The 21,681-nt window shown below is 36.6% G+C and overlaps 1 protein-coding gene across 6 annotated transcripts in view; it reads left to right on the forward strand.

The window, feature by feature from the left end:
* The first annotated feature begins 444 nt into the window (after positions 1-444).
* rnf24 (ring finger protein 24) overlaps positions 445-21,681 on the forward strand; it is a 28,655-nt gene continuing 7,418 nt past the window's right edge. The window contains exons 1-4 of one of the 6 annotated variants that reach the window (XM_079238356.1): positions 445-873; positions 15,164-15,313; positions 18,579-18,621; positions 19,398-19,439. In XM_079238356.1, coding sequence (XP_079094482.1) covers positions 15,171-15,313; positions 18,579-18,621; positions 19,398-19,439 — 228 coding nt within the window. In that variant the 5' untranslated portion in view covers positions 445-873; positions 15,164-15,170. Of the gene's footprint in view, positions 874-5,064; positions 5,212-6,654; positions 6,672-11,313; positions 11,482-15,163; positions 15,314-18,578; positions 18,622-19,397; positions 19,440-21,681 lie in introns of those variants that run through there. The other 5 variants (XM_079238357.1, XM_079238358.1, XM_079238360.1 and 2 more) reach the window with 5 other exon arrangements.

A 21,681-nucleotide genomic window follows, 5' to 3' on the forward strand; every position in this document is an offset into this window, starting at 1 on the left:
CTTTTTGTGATCTTGGCATTTTCTTTGATGTTTGCCCTTGAGCTATTTGACTTGTTTTCAAATTTCTTGTTGAATTGACTGCTTTCCACTACTTTTATATAGATATTCACATGCAAGTAAAACTGAATTATGCTTCAAGACAAATGTGTCTTTTTTTTTCTTTCTTTTCTTTTCTTCATATGAGAAATGATTACAACAGAGACATCCTGTAGCTGCAAATTAATAAAAGAAACTGTGCTTTAAATTCTTAACTGGTGCTGTACATAATACGTTTCACAGAAGCATAATTGGTGTAAATAAAAATTATTTTTAATAATATTTAAGGCTCACTTTCATGTGCAGCATCCCCTCCCTCCCACTCGGTCAAGCATCACTCCCGTCGTACACGCTGTCCTCAAAACCCACAGTGCCACTCTCCTCGTCTGTCTGTGTGTGCTGAACTGACTGGGAGAAGGTGGGATCTCGCCACTGGTGGTAGTGGGCGAGTAAAGCGTGTACGTGCGAATCGTGCAGACTACCAAGGGCGATTGCCATTGCCAATGACGCGATTTCTCCTGGACCCACAAACTCTTGCCTCAACACAGTTCAGCCAGTACGGGTTATTTATCCTTCGTATAGTGGTTTCTGTGTGTGTTTGCCACTGAGATCCAGCTAGAAGAATTCCGTCTTTCGCCATCAACAAGCGGAGCAGAGACGGGCTGTGTGATGTGGAGCTCGCCCTGCAGCTGGGATTTGCCTCACGTTGAAATAAGACGGTTTTGTCGTCAGGACAGCTTTCAGTTTTAGTCTGCTTTTTGTTTTTAACACCCAGGTTGTGTGAAGACACACGCTGCACAAGAATAAAAGCTGCTACCGGGACTGGGGGAATCGCTGGTAAGTCTGGTTATTTTCCATCCTCTTATCATTAGCTGCTAGCTTACTGTTCACTCAACATTAAGAACTTGGCAAGAAGCATTGACGCTGTCGAGTTAAAAAAAAAAATCCACGTCTAATATCTACTTTTAGCTTTTGGTAAGTGTTTATTATCGTAAATATCACACAGAGTAGTGTGGGCGTGTTTCTTTTCTGGCTCAGAAGCTTTTATGATGTTATTTTAATCAGTTAATTCGGACAAGGGACTGCTCAGGTTAAGTTAGACTGTGCCAAACATAGCTAAGGTTAGCGGTGCTAGCTAGCGAGCCTACGCCCATTTGTCTCCAGTCCTGTTATAAATCATAATAATAATAATTAATAGATAAATTTTGAGAAAGGCGTAGATACTGTACAGGTATGTCCTTTTGATGGGAACAGCGTTATGTAAAACACCAAAATGATGTAATCCCGTTGAGCTCACTCATTCAGTAAAAGTCAATGGGCTGGATGATGTCCTATGACAGTGCTAGTATTTTTGTTCTTTTTCTCGTTTCAGTCATGAACCCAGAAAGAGCATCCAGCTTTGTTAAAAGCTTAACTCAATTTGACTTGGTCATACAGTAAAACACCACGGTGGAAATACCTGGTAGTCCGAGTGAACGTAATTGCGTATAAAAGGCACCTTTAAAAAAAAACACTGATAGCTGCTGGGTGAAGAAAATAAAGTTGAAACTAAAAATGTTCATTAAGCACGTTGTTGTTGTCTAATTAGAAGTGCACAGACAGAGTATTTCTTCTCAACAACTAGTTGTTGACTAGTATTTTTCCCATTCACAGCGTTTCAGCCAAGTGAACCTGAGAAAAATCTGAGCTGTTTGTGGGTGAGGCTGCAGCTGTATTTGTTTTATCTGGTCACATCCACAATGGGTAGATTTCACTTTACTTCTGTAAGCTTGTCATGCTAATATGATCCGTTTTTTTAAAACATTACATGTATGTAAACAGACTCCATCAGGACTTCATTATTATATCTCTTCTATACAGTTGTGTGGCTACTGTTCCCTCCTTCACTGTTGCTTTAAGAGATGCATCTGTGATAAATTTATTACATTGTTTGCCAAAGATTTGCCATTTATAAAAATGTATTCCCCAGGAAAAGGAGTCAGTAAATTGATTTGACACGCTGTGGCTAACAAATAATAGTACATCTCATATATGCATTTGTCAAAAGCTCTCATGAGTTGAACTCCTGGGCGCTGACCTTTTGAGATACCAGGATCTATACACATGACCATGACCAGATGTCCAGGATAGGGAGAGAAATTGATTAGTAGTGCCTGTAAACTTGAACACTGTAGATTAATCCTGATTCTTTGTTTTACTTAATTTCTTTTTCTGTTTTTTTGTTTTTGCTAAGCTGATGTCACGTATGCCGTTTAAGTTCTAGTTAGAGGTGTGATTTCTTGCACATTGAAACATTTCCAAGAATTCTCGTGAAAGCATGTTTAGAGGGAGTATTAAAGTGTAAGCACACCAATGGCATCTGAAGCAATTCTGGATTCCTGTATACACCAGTGCCATGCCCTTTTCCTTGTAAAGAGAATTAGTTTGCAAATCTGTAGGCATGAATTGTAAAAGAGCTGGCACAGATTGCAGGGTTACTGTCCACTGTGGAAAAGGAAACGGATAAAAGTACCTGATACCAAGTGCTGTTGGAGCAAACTTGACCAGAACCAAGAGCGCATATTGCCTATTGCCTTTATGTTGCCACGGTTGCCTGAATGCCACCCATCCAGCTTAAACATCTGCTGCATATACCTAAATCTGAACTAGGACCAGCCTATGAATAGCTGATGTAAAGCCTAAAATGCAGTTCAGTACTTTTCTATAAGTAAGACATTTTCAGTAAAGAGATGAGTTGGAGCTACACATTTATTTATTCACTTGTTTGACAGTTGTTGTTTTTTTTCCCTATGGGATTGTGTCATTCAATACTGGGTCACTGTAGCATTAAGGTGCAGTGTTCACATCCTTCTTTCTTTTGCATTGCATTTTAAAAAAATTGTTTTGCTTTCCACAAATTTGTTGTAGGTGTCTGTACATATTGGTATTGCCTATCATACAGGTATAGTTTAAGTTATGCATAGATGAACAGCCTTTAAATGTTTTTTTTACGAGGACTGGTAGTCAGTGGTGGTATAGTAAAAGTAATTTATTACTGCCTGTGTGCTAACACCGGTTGTGCAATTGTTCAGTTCAAGAGGAAATGAGTATAAGTAGTGTTGGAAACTTCCTTGAGGGAAAATGTTGCGTAGTTAAATTACATAACAGATTTTTATGTGAATCCTTAAACAAGCAGAGGCGGTTCAGCACTTTCCATCTATACCTCTACTAGACTGGCTTTATAGACCAGATGGTTGCCACACTTCAGATGTGAGTGAGCCTGCAGTACCTTCAGTATGTGTCACCACAAAGGCATACAACATTTTCTGAGTCTAATCAGTCAGCTTCTTCTGGAAACACCATGTTTAAATGCAGCAGGTTATCTTCCAGAGCCTTTATGGGAAGCAAGCCTGCAACTAAGAGATGCTGCTTCATTCTCTTTGTTTGCCGACTCGTATGTTGCTTTTCACATGCTTAAAAATATTCTACATACATTCAAATACTCAAAAACATTCAAATTGATATCAGCACAAAGTTATATTGATTCCAAATCAACACTCATCATTACAAAGAAGCATGAAGCTTCACTTTACACTTTTCTAAGTGATGCAAAACTCTAAATTGACTCAAGCCAGGTGTGTGCCAATAACTCCTTCCACAAAGATACAGTGTATCTCTGTTTTTTTTTCTCCTGTCATACAGACAACAGTCTTTGAGACTCACTAAGACTGTAAAGTGCATCTGCCACTGATAGACACATAACAATAAAATACAAATCTATTTTTTGAAATGAGATATTCCAATTTTTATGTTGCAGTATTGCCAACTGTTTTATTGAAATTGATATACTTATTGCAAACAAAGACCAAATCTATTAAGCCATTTGATAAAGACTTAGGCAAGAAGCATTATGCACTTTATAAAATGAATATTCAGTAGTTAAATTGCCCAGCCTTAGTACAGTTTTATTATTGTTGACATTGTACTGCATTAGATATTATCATATCATATTTCATCATATTTCATTAGATGAAATATGATGAAGCTGCATATTTGTTTCTACTAAGGTTAAATGTCTTTTGTAGTTAAATTGTAACATGGTTTCATGTCAGGAGAAGAAACTAAGACTGCATGTAATATTAATTTGTTCATGTTTGTTGGTGTCTTAATGTAGTTGAATATTGCAAATGCACCTAACAGTAAGACTATTGCTGCCAAGGTTTGGCAGACATTCTGTTGGCTGTATGTGTGGTTTTGTGACACTAGATGTTTCTATATTCTCCACATGGCATTTTAAGCTGATGTGTAAGGCTGGGCTGCATATGTAAATAAATTTTGCAATATATTATAGTGACAGTTTGGCTTGCAATACACTGATGGAAAACTTTGTTGTCCCACAGATGAGACATTTTTCAGGTTCGTCCCTCATGCTATAACTGTATAACAATAACACAATACATGCAACAAACACCCAGCACAATAATAATAGCAATAAAAGTGATATCATGAATAAGAAGCCTTTTTGTCCATAGCAAAGCTCTTCATTACAGTCATGGGTTTGTTTGAATAAAATCTTCAGGCAAAAACATTACTGTAAATGTTTCTCTTGCTTGAATAGCTGATTGATGTTTTAATAACTTGACTGAGCTTCTTATAGCACTTTCTTTTGTTATGAGACTTGAGTTATGAGATTGTGAACTTGACACTTTTACTGTGACCATGTAAGGCTGTTAGATTGTTTTTGCAGGTTAGTTAATGCTAATAGTAGCAGGACTTTTGCTTTCATTTTGCTTGCCTTCACACTACTTTGGAATAACTACAGTTTATTTTTAGTGACAGTGATCATGCAATTTGCATGTCTGGAGCCCTGTTTCTTTAAAGAAGCTACAGTCACCGAGAATTGAAAGTAAAAACTTTGACTGTCAAATGGCAGTAGTTAGTGATGTGGCAAGTATCTCAGAGAGTGGGTGGGGGTGTGGTGGTAGATTTGGTGAGACGAGTGCTGTGAGACAGCTGTGTGTGTCAATTCTAATATGTTTGTGTCAGCTTGTGGTACTATCAGTTTGCTGGGTATTCAGGGAGGAGAGAGAGAGAGCAAGCGGGCAAATATAGAAAAGGTTGTTGTGAAACTTTCTAATTCTGTTTTTACTTTAGTATGTTTAATTTAATCTCCTGTCTGGTCTATTTTTTTTAAAGGTCAGTTATTCTTTAATACATAATTTTTCATTAAATTCCACTGTAGTAATAATATATCCTTTGATATCTGAACGTAAAAACTGATGCATGTTTGACTTTAATCTTAACTGTTGCTGTAAATGACTTGTTTAAATACAAAAGAGACATTATTATATGATACCATCATTTAGTGGGTTTTTAGAGTTACCGGTGTATTAATCATATAAACAAAACTTCTTGCAAATTGTTCATGGCAGAACAAAGACTTTTGGTAGCTATTGGTAAGTTGCAGCTTTTTCACAACGTCCATATTACACCTTATCGCCATTCGCATTTAGTGAATTCTCATAAGCAATTCAAAAACAGTTTAGCTAACCTGGACATCCTCTGCCTGTTTTTAACTAGATTCATTTTGATTTGCTTTTCAACATTTATAATGATGGGTTGACAAAGTATACAGAAAAATACTGCTCAGTTTTTCTAACTTTTTAAATAAGGAGTTGTTAGGACTGAGGATTGAGGGACTTATGAATACAATTATTATTATTCAAATTATTCATAACAAACCCTTTTATGACCCCTTTATAGCAAGTTATAGCATAAGAATATCTGATGCTACGACTTAGAGAAAAACTGTTAGACATTTTGTTACTTCTAATTTTCATTATAATTATAAATGTAAAGCTAAATACACTGCATGGACGATGTCTTTTAGTTACTTGAATGGTGATTTTTCTCAGACCATGCACTAGTTTTGTAATCAATATGACGGTTGCGATTGCCTGAAGCATTTCAAGATACTTGTCTGGAACAACCTGCTTTGAAGCAAGAATTTCTGAGATATTCTGATGTCTGATTAAAAAGAAATGGAGTAATACATGAACGAGAGCAGCTTTATGAGTATTATAAATAATTTAACTGTGTTAATATTCAGTTCATCTTTACTGCTTTTGATAAAAATGCATAATATGTCTGTGCAGAGCATCTAGGCTTATTTGATTCTAATTAAGCATATACATGCATGAGTTTTTTGTTGTTTTTTTTAAAATAGCAGCAACATTATCTGAGTGTGTTTGTCAGATCTTCTGTTTTGTGCTATTTCAGTCCGACTAACATGTTTAGATGTGTGGGTTTAGTCTTTCTCGCAATAATTTGGCTCTTTCATAGTTATTGTGTTAAAGACTGTTTGTTACTTACCATCATTTAGAAGTTTGTAAAAAAAAAAAAAAAAAAAGACTAGTTTGTCTGTATTCAGGCATTTGGTCAGGGTTCAGAGGGATTTTACTGGATGCTTTTTACTGCTTGCTGTAAAATCATACTGTGACTTATTGTAAACGTGAAACTTGACAAATGGAATTTAAGACTGACATACCCATTGGTGGAAAATTATTCTGAGCATTTGTAACTAGAAAATAAGCTAGTCATGTAACAATAACATAACAACCCTCTGAGGATTGAAGACTACCGTTGAACCATGTCAGGTAGGCTTATACTAAAATCAAGTGTCTTATAACATAAGAACTGAATTAACCATAAAAATAATAGACACTGAGAATTTTAAAATCACTCATTCCAGTGTTTGACATGACACTTCTGGCTATGATCTGATTGACATTTGGTTAAAATCAAGTAAAATCAAGTAATTGGATATTGGCAGTCAACTTTAGCTTGACCCTGTCAGCCTCACTCAAGTTCCTTCGTGTCTCACATTTCTAAAGCTGGTGTTGTCGTTTTAGTGACCTACTTAATGTAAAACTGAGTCAAATTTACAAAAACAAGCTTTTCAAGGCACTGAAAAAAGCACATGATCCACCTCTGTGCTGTCTTTCAGTTTAAATCAGGGAAAATGTATACAAAGTGTCATTCATGCCACACTGAAAGCTCTATGTCTGCAGTAATTATGGACTAAAAATGAGCGTCTACACTGCCATAAAGTGTGTTGTATTATCAAAACAGTTATGATAAATAGGCATGTGCCTTACGTGGAAGTTAAATATATGAATTTGGGGATTATACCACTATAGTCAGCACATTTTGAGGAACCAATTGCTCTGCCTCTGAAGCCCTGGTGTTTGTTGCTGCCCTTTAGCATATAAAGTTTCAGATGAGCACATCTCATGGCTGACCGCGGCAGCTGGTGGAAATTTCCACTCCACATTCAAACAGCATCTCATGATTTTGTTGTTTTGACTGCTATATAAAGCTGAATTTTAGGTATTGATAATCACAGATGATTTCGCATTTAATAAAATAAACAGAAATTTAAAAAGTACTAAATACATGAGTTATTTAGATCTATTTCTGGAACAAATGTTGAGCCATTTTTTAACTTCTCCCTTGCTGAAGCTTAGTGGCTGACTTAAAAACGTGAAAAGGAATGACTTCAGATGCCAGTATTTGCAAATGTTATGTATGGTTAAGTCACTGAGTGTGATTTCTGGGAAGGATGATGGAGACAGGGGCATGTTCATTGGGTTTCATTACATTCAGCAAACAGTGTGATGAATCTGTTATGTAATGACTGGGTAAACTGAAACTATTTTTTTAGTCGCATTCAGATAAATGTATGTTAGACTATCTGAATATGTCAAGATTGTCAATAATGTGTAAAAACAAACTTGATTTTGACTTGGCTAAATTGTTACTAGCTGCCTCCTATGATTTAAGTAGGTTTTAAAAAGGTACTTGTTGGTCCGTGCTTTGTAATATTTAGGTATTTTATTAGAATAAACTGTGCACAAGTTGTTTTATGCTTATAACTCCGGCAAACTTTTATTTACATAGGTCAAAATGGAAAAAAAAATTGTTGCACAAATAAGTCATGAGTTATCTGATAACTGGAGGACAACCTTCATGATGTGTTGACCTCTGTTCTTACTTTGTTATCTAATATGAGCTATTGATTATCCATAGTTTTCTGTGTGCATTGAGCGGATGTTATTTTGCAACATCACAATGTGTTGTGTTTGTACTTCAAGAACAATTTTCATGGTGAAGTAGTGAAACTCTTTCCGGGCAGCATTTGGGAAGAGTGCATTACAGTGCTACATTACACTGTGCTTCATTCATTAAGGAAGTGATGTTATTTTCAAAGCAAGTTGAGTTCCTACACATATGGCAGAACCACAACCGATGATTGTATAATTTGTGGACGTTTCTCTAGACAAAGTGTTAAAGTTATTCCAGACTTGAGAAAGTTTAAAATTGTTTCTTTCAATCTTAAATTTGGTTGACGTGTTCACATCGTCAGCCTACCATTAGAGAATGTTTATTTTACAAATGTTTAAAGGATGGACAGTTTACTTGTAATAATGTGCCATTATCCACTGAGAGTATTTTTCATCATGTTATTGATTTTTGTTTGTGATGATGTTGAGCGTGTGTCATGTGATCTTTGCTTGGGATGTAGGAAAACTTTGAAGTTACATGTTATTTCTATTTTAACTCCCTTGGTTTATCCGTTTGTGTAATTTAAGAGTGAATTTTACAGAAAGAGCAATTTTATTTGACTCCTCTGTAGAAAGTTTCTGCAATAAACTTTGGTATGTTTTTTCAAACAACCAAAACGTTATAAGGAAATAAAATGGCTGTTTTTTTTCTTTTATAAACAAGTTGATAGCTTTATATTTTTCCCGGCTGTGTTACGTTTCAGGAAATGCAGAACAAGATAAAATGTAAAATGTCAAGAGTGATGCAGCCAGTCTTGCTCATAATGTCCTAGGCCCAGTCTTGTTGCTGATTGTGTAACAGGGTGAGGCCACGTGAGATGCTGTGGTGATAGAGAGAGTTGAGGAGCAGATGCAAATCTCATTTGCTCTTAGTAGGAGACACTGTTAAACACTATGACTGCAAAGGATTATGTGGTTGTGTTAAGAATAAAATCACATTTAAGTCTACAGATTTACTTTTGTTGTTAGGATAAGCAGTTATCATTTCATAAGTTGTGACTATAAATTCAGTTTCAGTACAACAGATGCTGTATTATCCTCAAGTCTGATTTTGTTCATAATATCCTCCTCAGTTAGATAAAGATAAGATAAACTTTATTTATATAGCGCTTTTCACAGACACGTCATGCCGTTTCTGTAAAGTGATGTTTATGAAACCATGACTGAAACGGTGTCATACATGTTGTGTGACTTAAATGATGTCAGTTGCTTTGCTGCCACCTTTTCCAACGTTTGATTAAGAAAAGGGTAGTTTGGAAATCAGTCTGAAATTCTTAACCAAGACTCAAGAAAGATAACTTCGATAAGAAAGTTTCAAGTTGCAGTTTAGTTACTGTAACTGGGAGGAATTGACACAAAATGCTAAGCGGAAAATCTGATTAGTTTTTAATGTGTAATGCTCAGATGTAATTTTGTTTTATTTTCTTATTCAACTGTAGGATTTGCTCTACATTTAGAAAGTAATTTGTGGTTATGACTTGAAACAAGTATGCTGTCTCCTTGAAGCACAAATGGCATTCTTACTGTAAGTAATGCCTAGGTTGTTGTTTTGATTATAGCAGTAGTTATCAACATTTCTCATTCACATAATCGTCATTGCCATGAAACTATTAAGTATTCTCTTACGTTGTGCAGGAAACCAGTTGCTTCTCTCCTTGTGCTGTTTACTCTCTTTGTTTACTTTTGTTCGCTCAGTTTTAAAGGACCTCTTTATTAAACATTGTGCCACTCCAAACCACTTCTTGGTGTATGTGGGTTGTTGACTACAAGTTGATTAGATTTCTAGATTATTTGCTGTCTGTAGCACCCTCTCGATTAGCAAAGCCTGATACTAAAGTCTTGTTGCGGATTAAAGGACACAGCCATGCAGCAGAACAAAATTTCAAAATCTGCCTTTAGTAATGATCAACAGACCTGCAGATACATACTACTACACTATAGCCATCCTACAGTAAAGGTAAAAACACACCTGTGTAATGGATATTATGACAGAACTATCTAGAAAAACTGTCCATTCAGGTTGTTTGGGAAAGTTTAAATACTTGTATGCTTGGATGAATGTTTGAATTAAGTCACTTCCAGGTAATCAGATGGAGGAGGCCTTCTGTCATTATGCTGTCTGCAAATCAAAATTTTGCCATGGCCTTTTTGTATAAAACATTTTTATTTTCATACTTATTTATAGATGCTCTCAGCTTTAGGCACAACTAATGTTTTTGTGGCTTACCGCTAGTATTTTCAGCCATGGTCATGCCCTTTCTTAGCTGCCAGTAAATAGTGTTGTGTGCGTTTTGGTCAAAACACATAAAGGGCTGAAGGCTGGCATGATAAGTTGTATTACAGTTGTGATACTCAAGCCCAGAAATACGCTTCCTGACACAACTTTCTTACTTTAATGTGCTATTCTCCTCCAACCCTTCTACTTCCTTCAGGACTTGCATCATGAGGACACATTGAATGAGGAAACACAAGTTTTGTTCTATGCAAACGTCTTTTATCAAGTAGTGTATCTTACAGATCCCACATCTCTCACATCACATACATTTTGATGCTTCTTTTAGATGCAAAAGAGATTAAAGATTGCCATTTTGCCCCTATTTTTAACATCTCTATTATATGGTGGAGTTAAGACAATAAGAAGAGAGGGAGTGAGGGTATTAAGGAAACATCTTGAAATAAATTTGAAAGCACCTTACCCATCTTTCGACCCCAGGAACCACCACCACATTCGATGGATGTGTCTTATTATTAGTCAACATGTACAACCTTTAAAAAATGTTTTTCTTTATTTCACCTGATTGTCATTTGAGTTTACGCTGCCGATGCAGACTGACATTATTTTCATGGGCTGAACATCACCAAAAAGTAGTAAACTTTTTTTTTTTATATAATTGCAACTGTATTAAACAATATTCTGAATGTTTACAAAAGTGTAAAAGTGTAAAAATGAATTCTTACAAATCACAGAAAATACCAAGTGTTTTTCTGCTCCTAGTTCTTGTAGACCTCTTTACTCATCTACTTTGTAGAATGAATTGTTGGAATGTTTGTTGCTCTCAAATTTCTCCTGTGATGTATGTGTGTCCAGACAGCATGTTACATTTGAGCTTGTTAATAAACCGGGGGAGGTTCTTGTCGCTCTGTGCAGATGAAGACACCTAAAGGAGTCATGGTAGTGGGAGGCTTTGACTTTGACTGGAAACTTTATGAAAAGGGGCAAATCATCCGAATAGGAGGTCATCTGGCAAGTTTCTTGCTCCGAGACTAGTCATGATACTTTTAAAAGGTCTGTTTTACTGATCTATGCAGACTTTTTGCTCCTCAGCATGAAGGCACCACTTGGGTATGTGCATGTGCAAATATGTTTGTGAGAGACTGTGTTTTACATGAAAACAAGTCAGTCAATGTTTTCTTTAAATAAGTGATCTTCTATTAACTAATAAGAGAAAAAAGGCTTCCCATTAAACATGGTTGTTTGCATACTAGACATTATTTGAAATACAATTTTTTTTTTTATTAATATTAGTGATTTTATATTTTTCAATGAGCTTTCTGCAGGATGTTCAGACATGCTTGTGCTCATTTGAGAATAAGCGGGTTGCCCGAGCAGCATTTAAAAGGAACACAGTGCCTATAAAGAGTAGTTTGGCGGGGGTACTTTAAAACTGGCTTATCAAAACATGTCATTACAAAATTTATTTTAGCTGCTTATAAACTGTCAGCCACTTAAAAATGTTAGCCAAATCTACGTTCATGCTGCAGGTATTTAAGATCAAATTCAATTTTTGCAGAAATCCATGTGACTTTTTTTTTCTTTTAGGCATAGTTGTTCACTTTATAATTTACCTGAAACCACCATCAGACTTCAGGACGAACTGTACACGGCCCTGAAGTGGCCTGCATACACAAAATAAGGTGTGATGTCACACATGGCACGTTATGTTCAACAGAGATAAATAAGGATGCTACACTTGTTAGCATGTGTGTGTCAGTTTTGTAGATGTTTTACAATAAGACCCCCCCCCCCCAAAAAAAAAAAAAAAAATTACTATTGTTTACATTCAATCTTACCATGTCCCACCTCCTCCGACACAGAATTGTGACATCTGTGGTGTGGTTTTCTTAGGTTGCTTTGAAAAAAATGGGATCTTAGTCCAGTTGAGTACCGTATGTGAAAGTGGCCTGGGTCAGAATTGGATAAAAAAAAAAAAGTCATTTGTGTTGTTCAGACTGTAATAAACAGATAGGATCTATGTCACATATGGACAAAAAGTAAGAGTATTTTTTGCCTGCAGTGTAAATAGAACTTAAGTGATTGCATAAGTGCCTTCATTGTCTTGTGTTTTGTCACTCTTTCTCCTCACGGCATGTAGTTGAAGAAGTAGCTGACATTGAGAACAGTCTTAACAGTGGCATGAGAAGGTTGTTCTGAACACAAATCATGGCTGCACATGGATAGACACTGAGCGAGAGAGCTTTAGAGGTACAGGACCCTAGGTGCAGGGATTGCAAAGGTCTTGGAGAGTTCCCCACATAGTAGCAGGACATGAACTGCAGGTAAATAGTAAACATCTGTTCTGAGTTTGGACTGAAATCACCAGGGTCAAAGTGACAGCAAAGATCAGACTTCCAGATGAAACTTGAGATGGTGCATCAGTGGCACATTGTGGTTGGCAAACTTTGAAAGAAGTTTGCCAACCACAAAATGTGTTGTAATAAATGCATTAAACCTGAATGACAACAACATATAGATAAAGGAACAGGGAAGGAAGGGGAAAGTTGAGAAGATGTTGGGATTGAAGGCAACAGTGGTGCCAGCGGTAGTCATACCACAAAGGCCCATGACCTTCAAACTGGGGGAGTTTCCCAGCATATCCCAGAAATAATATCAGAGATTTCTTGAGAAGAAGGCAGTACTAGGAATAGCTAAGATACTGTGCAAAACCTTGAAGCTCCCAGGTCTTCGGTAGATAACATGAGAAACTGCCCACATGGTAGCAAGTATGGAGTTTTTATAATTTTTTAAATATAACTCTAGTATACTATTATCTTAAAATTTGATTATTTAGAATGTGCCTTATTTAATGTTATTGAAGTTTACTGGATCTTTTTACCCCCCTCCCCCTATGCACAATATTCTAAAGGCCTATGGTGGATAATAAAAGAATGTTGTCTAAAACCACAAGTAATTCATCTCTGTGTCAGCAGTTCGCTCTCCCCGTGGGTGCCATTTGTGGCAGCTTGTGGGTCTTGTTCCATCTTATCTGCCTTTTAATCATTGTAACACACGACCTCTATCCTTTTACTAAATTTGTTTGTACTTTTAAAATATTTGTGGCATGAGCTTGTTGATGCCCACTGTCAGCATTTGAAACTTGTAGACATGATGTAGCTGTTTTGTTGGGTCCTCATACGTATCATCCAGTAATATTTACTTTTAGTTTAAACACAGAGCATATGGCATATCGAGACTAGACACAATGTTGAAGATGTCTCTCTAGTCCCTTTTTTTCTTTAAAAACTAGGCTTTATTTGTGAAATTGAAATGATGGTGAGGCAAGAAAACATTTTTTTCAAAGGTAACCTCTGGTTTCTTCACCCTGTCTTCTGATTCTGACATCATGAGCCATGTGTAAGAATGCATCACTTAAATAGCAATACGGTGCCAATACTTTGACTGCTGATATTAGCTGGCGTAATGAGGCAGAAGGAACATGCATATCTTTATGTATAAGAGAGATGCCTTTTAGGTGTCTGGTGAATAGTTTTCTTGAGCATAGGATTTTTCATGGGCACAGCAAACCTCTAAAACTTTCCACTATTGGAGTGCTGGCTGTGAGAGGGAGGGACTTAAGATTCCTAAAGGAACAGAAGTTATTCCTGTCGTCCCCTCCTCCTCCTGTTCCTCCTCCTCCTTCTAACTGTTGGCGCAGACATGTCTAGTCATGTCCCTTTGGTATATTGAGTAAGAGAACTTGACCAATATACACTTGTTGGTGAGCATTAGCTTTTGCAAAACTGTTTATGAATAATCTTTTGAGCAAATAGCAATTTGTTAACTGTTCAAACTCAACAATGTTTTGTTCTATAAACAAAATGTCAGCCACAAACTCTGTGCGTCTTTAAAACCTTTCTATTTTTCTTACAAAAGCCTTTTGTGTGAAGTATTTACAGCAGTGCTAAATGATTTGAACAAAGCATTGGCTGTATAATGTCTATAAGGACAAAATGGCCTACAATTCAGATCATAATTTTTCTTTTTTTTGGCCTTTTCACAAAACACTTTATATATCTTGACATTTTGAAAACTTCTCTAAAACACTGTAAACGGTTTATAATGTTTGTGCTGTAAATATCTTGGAATATTGACAGCATGACTAAACAAAGTAAAGGCCACTGTTGCATTTTTATTTTAGTCCACCACCCATTTATTCAGCAAAGGTTGGCCGCTCTTATCTGAAAGTTTTTTTTTGGGATTCGGCTGAAAATATGTTGCATTTGGAAATGTTACATTTGTTATGTCACATCAAAACTTGAGGCCCATGTTAACTAAAATGGGCATGCAGTAGATAGTACTGCATTCCCTTGAGTGCCTCTCTCCGCTACCTGTTTCCCTAAAGCTTCACTTATTCATGCCCAATTGTGATATAGAAACAAAACTTTCTAGAACAATACTTTAAAAAGCTTCTCAGTCTTGGTTTAAGATGTTTTAACTAAACCAAAGCTGGGAAAATGGATTCACTATGTTTTAATAAAATAAATGCTAAATAATCTTTATTTAATATTTCATAATATTGCCAATTGGTCTTGTGCTACTTAACTCAACCCCAAGCCTGAACTATAGTCTACTAATACTGAAAGCTAAACTAAAAACTTTTTTTTCTCTTTGGAAAGTAAAGCTGAGTTTGTTTTACTTTCAGATTTCATTTGAGTTGTTTGATGGGCTTATTGTCCAAGGCTTGGATTCAACAGCCTTTCTGGGAAAGTACTAATGTTCTGTTTGTCATATCTCTCTCTTCATTCAGACTATCCATGAGCTCCGATTTCCCACATTACAGTTTCAGAATGCCAAATATAGGGTTCCAGAACCTTCCTCTTAATATCTACATTGTGGTGTTTGGGACAGCCATCTTCGTCTTCATCCTCAGCCTCCTCTTCTGTTGCTACCTAATAAGGTAAGAGACCTGCAGCTTTAAGTTGGGAAGTTGCTTAGAGTTTAAAAAAAACAACAAAAAAGTATGTATGTTTGTCTGTTGTAAAAAGTGTCATACAGAGTTTTTATTACTAGGAAACTTCACTGGGTGCAACAAATCATTGGTGTGGTTAGACACAAGTACATTTTTAACTATTGTCAAAAATCTAAAATAATAGTAACAGATTTGTACCAGATTTGGTTCTCATACAAATTCTGATTATTTCTTTTCCATTTCTAGTGTATTCAACCCAGTGTACCAAAATGTAACTTCGGAATTCACACAGTTTCATATAGAAAACATGAAACTTTAAGGGCCACAGATGCTTTGAACATATTGGATGTCTTTGATGTTGGCACTTCTTACTTCTTACTGGCTGGAAAATGTGTTCTCAGACCATTATCATCCCACTAGCTGTTATCAGATGTCTGGGTAACTGTAAAGGGAACTATTCAGATGGAGTCATAAATGCTTCAGAGAAATTTGCTGTCACTTTTTAAATGGCATAGTTAACCATGGCACATTAATGGCTACCTATTATTACTGGGATGGGTATTTGCTGAGGAAACTTCACAGGGTTTGAAATGTGACACTGTTGGAAGCACTAAACGTAACTGCCTCTTGTATTAGTTGTGCATTTGTTTTCAAAGGTCATATGAAATACCTTGAAAGCATCAGGTTTCTAACTGTAACTATACTGTATGACACTTTTACAGCAGCTTTTTGCCTATACTTAATGACAATAAAACCTCCTTTTTAGAAGGGTATGTTCATGTACCTTGTGACGGGTTCTGTGCTGTGCAAGAACGTGGTGTAGTTGTGGCTACGTTTGAGGTGGTTTATTGCACAATCCAACCCTCCAAAGTGCAGCGCAGTGCTTTTCTTCGTGTTCTTTCAGAAATGGCCAAAATGTTTCAACAGCACAGTATGGAAGAGGTATCTCTGATACCATAATGTTGGACCTACTTATTCAAATAGATCATAATAAAATTATACAATATGCTGAGGTCCAAAGTTCCCTGTTGATATTAGGATCATGGCACTTGGCGTCAAAGAAACTAGTTTTAATCTTTTTTCTAATTCATAGGCCCAACTAACCTGCTCATTGTCCTCACCATATTTTTTAAATTAAAATGGCCTTCCGATATTTAATAATCCTGCATTCAGACATTAAAATCTGTTGTTTTTAAATCTTTCTATTAATCCTGTCAAAGCTCATTTTTATTTAGTAAGTCTTGATAATAATCCAAAAGTAGATGTGTTTACATTTCAGTACCTTGCCCCTCTTCATAGCCTTGACTGCTGTAGCTGTATGGGGATTTCTCCTGGCAGCAGTCAACAGAACACAAATAATCCCCTGCATGTTTTATCTAAGACAGCAAGAAGCAGCAATTCCCCATAAAAATGTCCCCTCGTCATGCTGTCATTTCCTATGTTGCAGGGCAAATGGTAAGTAAATTAACTGCTCTCACAACTCCTCATTTAGAAAAAAACCCACATTGTGACTTTGATGCAGTACCATGATTCATTATTCAAGATAAATCAAGATTATAAGTTTAGTTGCTGAAAGCAAAACAGAGCAATTTTGCTCTGTAAAAGGCTTCTAAAGATGCAGTCTCCCAAAGGACTGGCCCAAAATAACATACAATGTTGAATGCATGTTGAACACAGTATTTAAATTTACCTTACTGGAATTTTATTAAAATTTTATAATTGTTTCTTATGTTGTTTTGGAACAAATTCTGCCTTAAAACACTATGAAGAGCCTGAAATCTGAAGCGTCACCATAAATAGGACATCCCATTTTTTACTTTTTTTGCTGTAAACATCACTACTTTTAGTTTCATTAATAGGCAAATGTCCCAGTAGGCATGTGATGTTCCAGCAGAGGTAGATTTGTGCATATGTATTGACACAAGGCAGACTCTCACAGAAATGTTCAACCACATCTCTGTGAGTCTTTTTTTTTTTTTTTGAATGGCAGATGTTTTCCATTTTTAGTTGCTGCTGGAATTCAGACAAGATTTAAGAGAAGGTCACTTTTTTTTTTTTTTTTTTTTTTTTAAATTTTAGCCTGTTTATCTTCTTGGCCAGTTTTACTGACAAGGTCTTAGAGTACCCACATAACTCCAGAGGGGTCTGGCTGCAGACCTCCACTGTGGGGACTTTCTTTCTTTTTTCTTTTTTTTTTCTTTTTCTTTCTCTCTGTCCCCCCCTCTCTTCCTATCCTCCCTTCCTCCAGCCCTACAGTGGAGGTGGCCTCAGAGTGTAACGTGCACTGGAACAATCCCCACAGTGAAGGTCTGCAGCCAGACTCTCTTACCCCACTGACCCTTGACCTTGTCCCCTACCCTTGGGAGTCTCTGCACCTTTACCTGCTGACCAATTTCAAAATGTCAGTTTCTCTCCTAGACTGTGCTGCTTGTTTTACAGATCCCTCTCACTCAGCTGCGAGAGGTTAAGGTTACTAGTAATGGAGGTAAATCTTACAAATCTATGAATTTCTCCTATCTCTCTGGCTCTTCTTCTCCCATCTTTATTTCTTTATGTTTCAGTCTCATTCTCTCAGTTCTTAGAGTCTCCTTTTATTCAGTGCTCTTCATGTTCTCTCTGTGTTTACTGAGTTGTTTGTCACTTGAATTGATACTGTTGATGCTCTGCTTCAGGCTTAAAGCTGTTCAAGCCTTCATAGAGTGCCTCAACAACCTGCAGTTGTTAATGTCTGATTAAATTTACTTTGGTTTGATCTAGTAAGTTGATGTTTTACATTAAGTTCAGTGTGTTTGATGCGAAGTTTTCCATGAACAATGTCTGTTAATATGTAATTTGGCATACCGTTGCACAAGTAATTTTTTTTTTTTTTTTTTTTTTTTTTTTTTACATAGGGATTGTTTAAGGAGGCATTTCTCTTACACTCTATATTTAGTAAATGAAAATTTTATGTAATCAGTGAACTTATTCCTTGGGTAAAGTTTGAGATGGCTAATGCAGTCATAAATCATACACAACTCAGATTGATGGCTGTATCCCTAAAATGACCCTATTTGTGAATGAAATGCTACAGGATATGGATGGGGTTTTTTTTTTTGGTTTTTTTTTTAATTTTGTCTGCTTGTTTCTTTTTAAAATCACTCCTGATTACATCTAAGTTGTTCTTTTCTAACTTTTCAGGATAAATGGATGTTGTAAAGTCAGTTAAAAGACCTCTTACTAATCAGAAAGATGTTTTGTCTTTACGTCTCTCCAGGTTACGACACCAGGCGCACAAAGAATTATATGCATACAAACAAGTAAGAACGCACTCACCCACACACAATTTAACAGCCATGCCCCAAATCACACACATTTAATCAAATATAACCAGTTCTGCAGCAAACAAAAAAAGAGATTACATGGAGTGATGGAGAAAGTCACCTTCTCTCCCTATACCTCAGTTCAGTTGTTGCACACATGAATGAGTAATTTAGGGTTTTATATATATATATATATATATATATATTTTGCCCTGAAATATGTTTCTATTTAATGGCTATGTTCCTCTGTGGTTCTGACTAATTTCAAAACTACTTATGTGTTTTGCCCTCCATATGTGTCCCAAAGCTGAGGATTGCTCTTTAGCCTTTTCATAGTCAGCAGGCGCTGTGTGTTAGCAGAGGATGGCCTGCAGAGCTAATAAAATGTGTGCTTGTGGCGTTTAGTTTTGTAACACCAGCCTAAAATGCCAAAAATGTAAAATTATATGCGCACCCTGTTAGCGTAGCTGTTATAATTACCTCTGTAATTTGTCTCCTGAAATGTATCACTACTTGCCAGCTAAAGGCATCAGTATGTCCAGCTCCTCTGTCGATTATGTAAGACCATCAAGCTCATAAAGTTTCTACACACACATGCACACACACTTGTGCAAATTCATTTACTGGAAACTTGCAGCTATTTAAAGAAGCACTTGTTGTTTGAAGATCCTTACTAACAGATTTTTCCTCATTCTTTTATTGCAAAAGAGCTGTTTTCTCCAATGTTAATGTCACTTTGTGACTGATTTTTCCTCATCTCTTATTCATTTCAGGTTATTCAGAAGGAAAAGGTCAAAGAGTTAAATTTGCATGAGGTAAGCATTCAACTTCTTTGACACTTGAATATAAAAATCTCCTGTTTCCCCCACTCAAACTAGTCATCAGAAGATTATTCAATATTACAGCAGAAAACAGAAAATGTGAAATCTATCAGTCCAAACTTCTGATTTCCAAAATTATTTCAGCCACAGTTAATTACTATGTCATTAGGTTTGAATTTTGCTGGAAATGCACATGTTCTGAGCCCTGAACAGATTTTTTTTTTTTTTTTTTTTTTTTTAAAGAAAAGTGTTACGTGTGGGATTCATACTGCAGTTAGGGAATATGCATCAGGAGCAGATGCTATATCCTCAGATGCACGTCAATGCATTAACTATAGATTTCTATTCTTTTGAGAAAACATCTTGTTTTGAAATAGTAAAAAGATTAGCATTTTTTTTATCATTTTGATTTTCAAAGACGTTAATGACTTTTTCATGTGTGTAAAGTTGTAGTAAAACTGAAAGTCTCCTCTCTGACATTACTACATAATGTTGCATGGCAGCACAACTTGACTGGAAAATTACAAGCAGGCGGTAAAGCTGAAGAACTGGCTTTGTAAAAGAGCAATGGCAATCCACAGACAAGAACCCCATCCCTTTAACACGGCTGTGCTAATGAAATGTTCAGAATATCTTGTTTATATGTTCTCCAGCACAGAGCTTAACACAGTTCCTTCTAAGCGGTGCTGGTATTTTCCACAGTCCTATCGTGCTTCAGCCGTTCATTGTTTATGTCTATAGAAAGTTAGAGAAAACATCAGAAAGTGTCATGTGAGTTGAGTTTGTGACAAAATCATCAAGCTGTGTTTGTTTTCCGGACAGTAATACACACAAGCACCTGGGTGGATGACCTACTTTTGACTGCAGAGGATCAGCATGAAGACATGAGAGTAGCCTTAGCAAGGACTCATCATTTCAGGGGAATGAATAGAAAAACAAGCTCTCCATAGGATCAGTTTACAGGTCAAGGCATGCTGAAGTATTTTTGATGTGTAACCTGACCAGCTTTCCTAGAATAGAGCTCCTTTTTAGTTTTACACAGGATCATGTTAACTGACGTACATATTGCAGATTTTTTTTCTATTTTTCCATTAGATTTATTTCAGCTTTTATTTTCTATGAAATATTTCATAACCAAGCTGTTTTACTGGATACTTGGTGCTTGGCATAGGCATTATATTTCATAGAAAGGGATTCTAAGACTTTAGTCATTTTTTTCTGAACTTGATCATGGAAGTCATGTATTTTTGTGTAAAATTTTAACTAAATCCCTCTTGGTCTAAACTAAAGAAAAAAAGCAAAGCTTAAAACAGTTGTTTTACCTTCTGGGTCATCTATGGAAGCATTCATAGTAGGGGAAAAAGGGTTTTCCTGACTGGTCAGAAGCATCTTATCTCAACTATGAATGTGAAGTCAAACACAAACAAAAAAGCTATGGAACAAAAAATTAAATAAGTAAATGAAAAGAACATTGATGTATTCACCATTAGAGGAGCAGACAGTTTAACTGGGAACTTTACTCTGTCCAAAATTTTCAGGAATGAAAGCCAACAGCCCCCATGCTGTTCTTTTCACCCACAGTTGTCCATCCACCCATAAAAAACAGAACTGAGAAACAGAAAATCTGTGTGGCTAAAGGCGAAATTGTTTCAGTGTTGGACACAACCAAGGTGCCAAATTAAAACCTACCATAGAAATGCCCACCCCCACCCACCCCCCCGTGTGTGTGGATGAAGTTTTGTGATGGGAATACTGAGTGGGCTAAAGCTTGTTGCATACTCTACGAGAAGCAAGAACTGAGTTCCTGTTCTCGAGGCTGCAAGAACAAGAAAAAACGTCTTGTTCGGCAGGTCCATGCATACTCCACAAGAAGCAGGTCTGCAGCGGGGAGGGGTCACTGCGGGGGGCGATGTCTGCTTTTATGTGCAATTAACCCGGTTGTACCTCCGCCAAGGAGGTTATGTTTTTCCCAGCGTCTTTGTGCTCAAGATAATTCAAAAGGTTACGGACGGATTTTTATAAAAATTTCAAGAGTTGTTGGAAATGTGAAAATGAAGAACTGAATAAATTTTGGTGGTGATCCGGATCACCGTTTGGATCCAGGAATCTTTTAAAAGGATTCTTTCACATTGTGCTTGGCAGAGGTTTCTGCTCTCCGAGTGATTTTCTAGTTTTGTATTTAACGAGCGACTTCGTCCGCAGCAGGGCAGGTCGTGCACGCGGCTGGGTCCGAGTG

This window comes from Telmatherina bonti (genome assembly GCF_933228915.1).
Source record: "Telmatherina bonti genome assembly, chromosome: 3".
Classification (NCBI taxonomy): Eukaryota; Metazoa; Chordata; class Actinopteri; order Atheriniformes; family Telmatherinidae; genus Telmatherina; species Telmatherina bonti.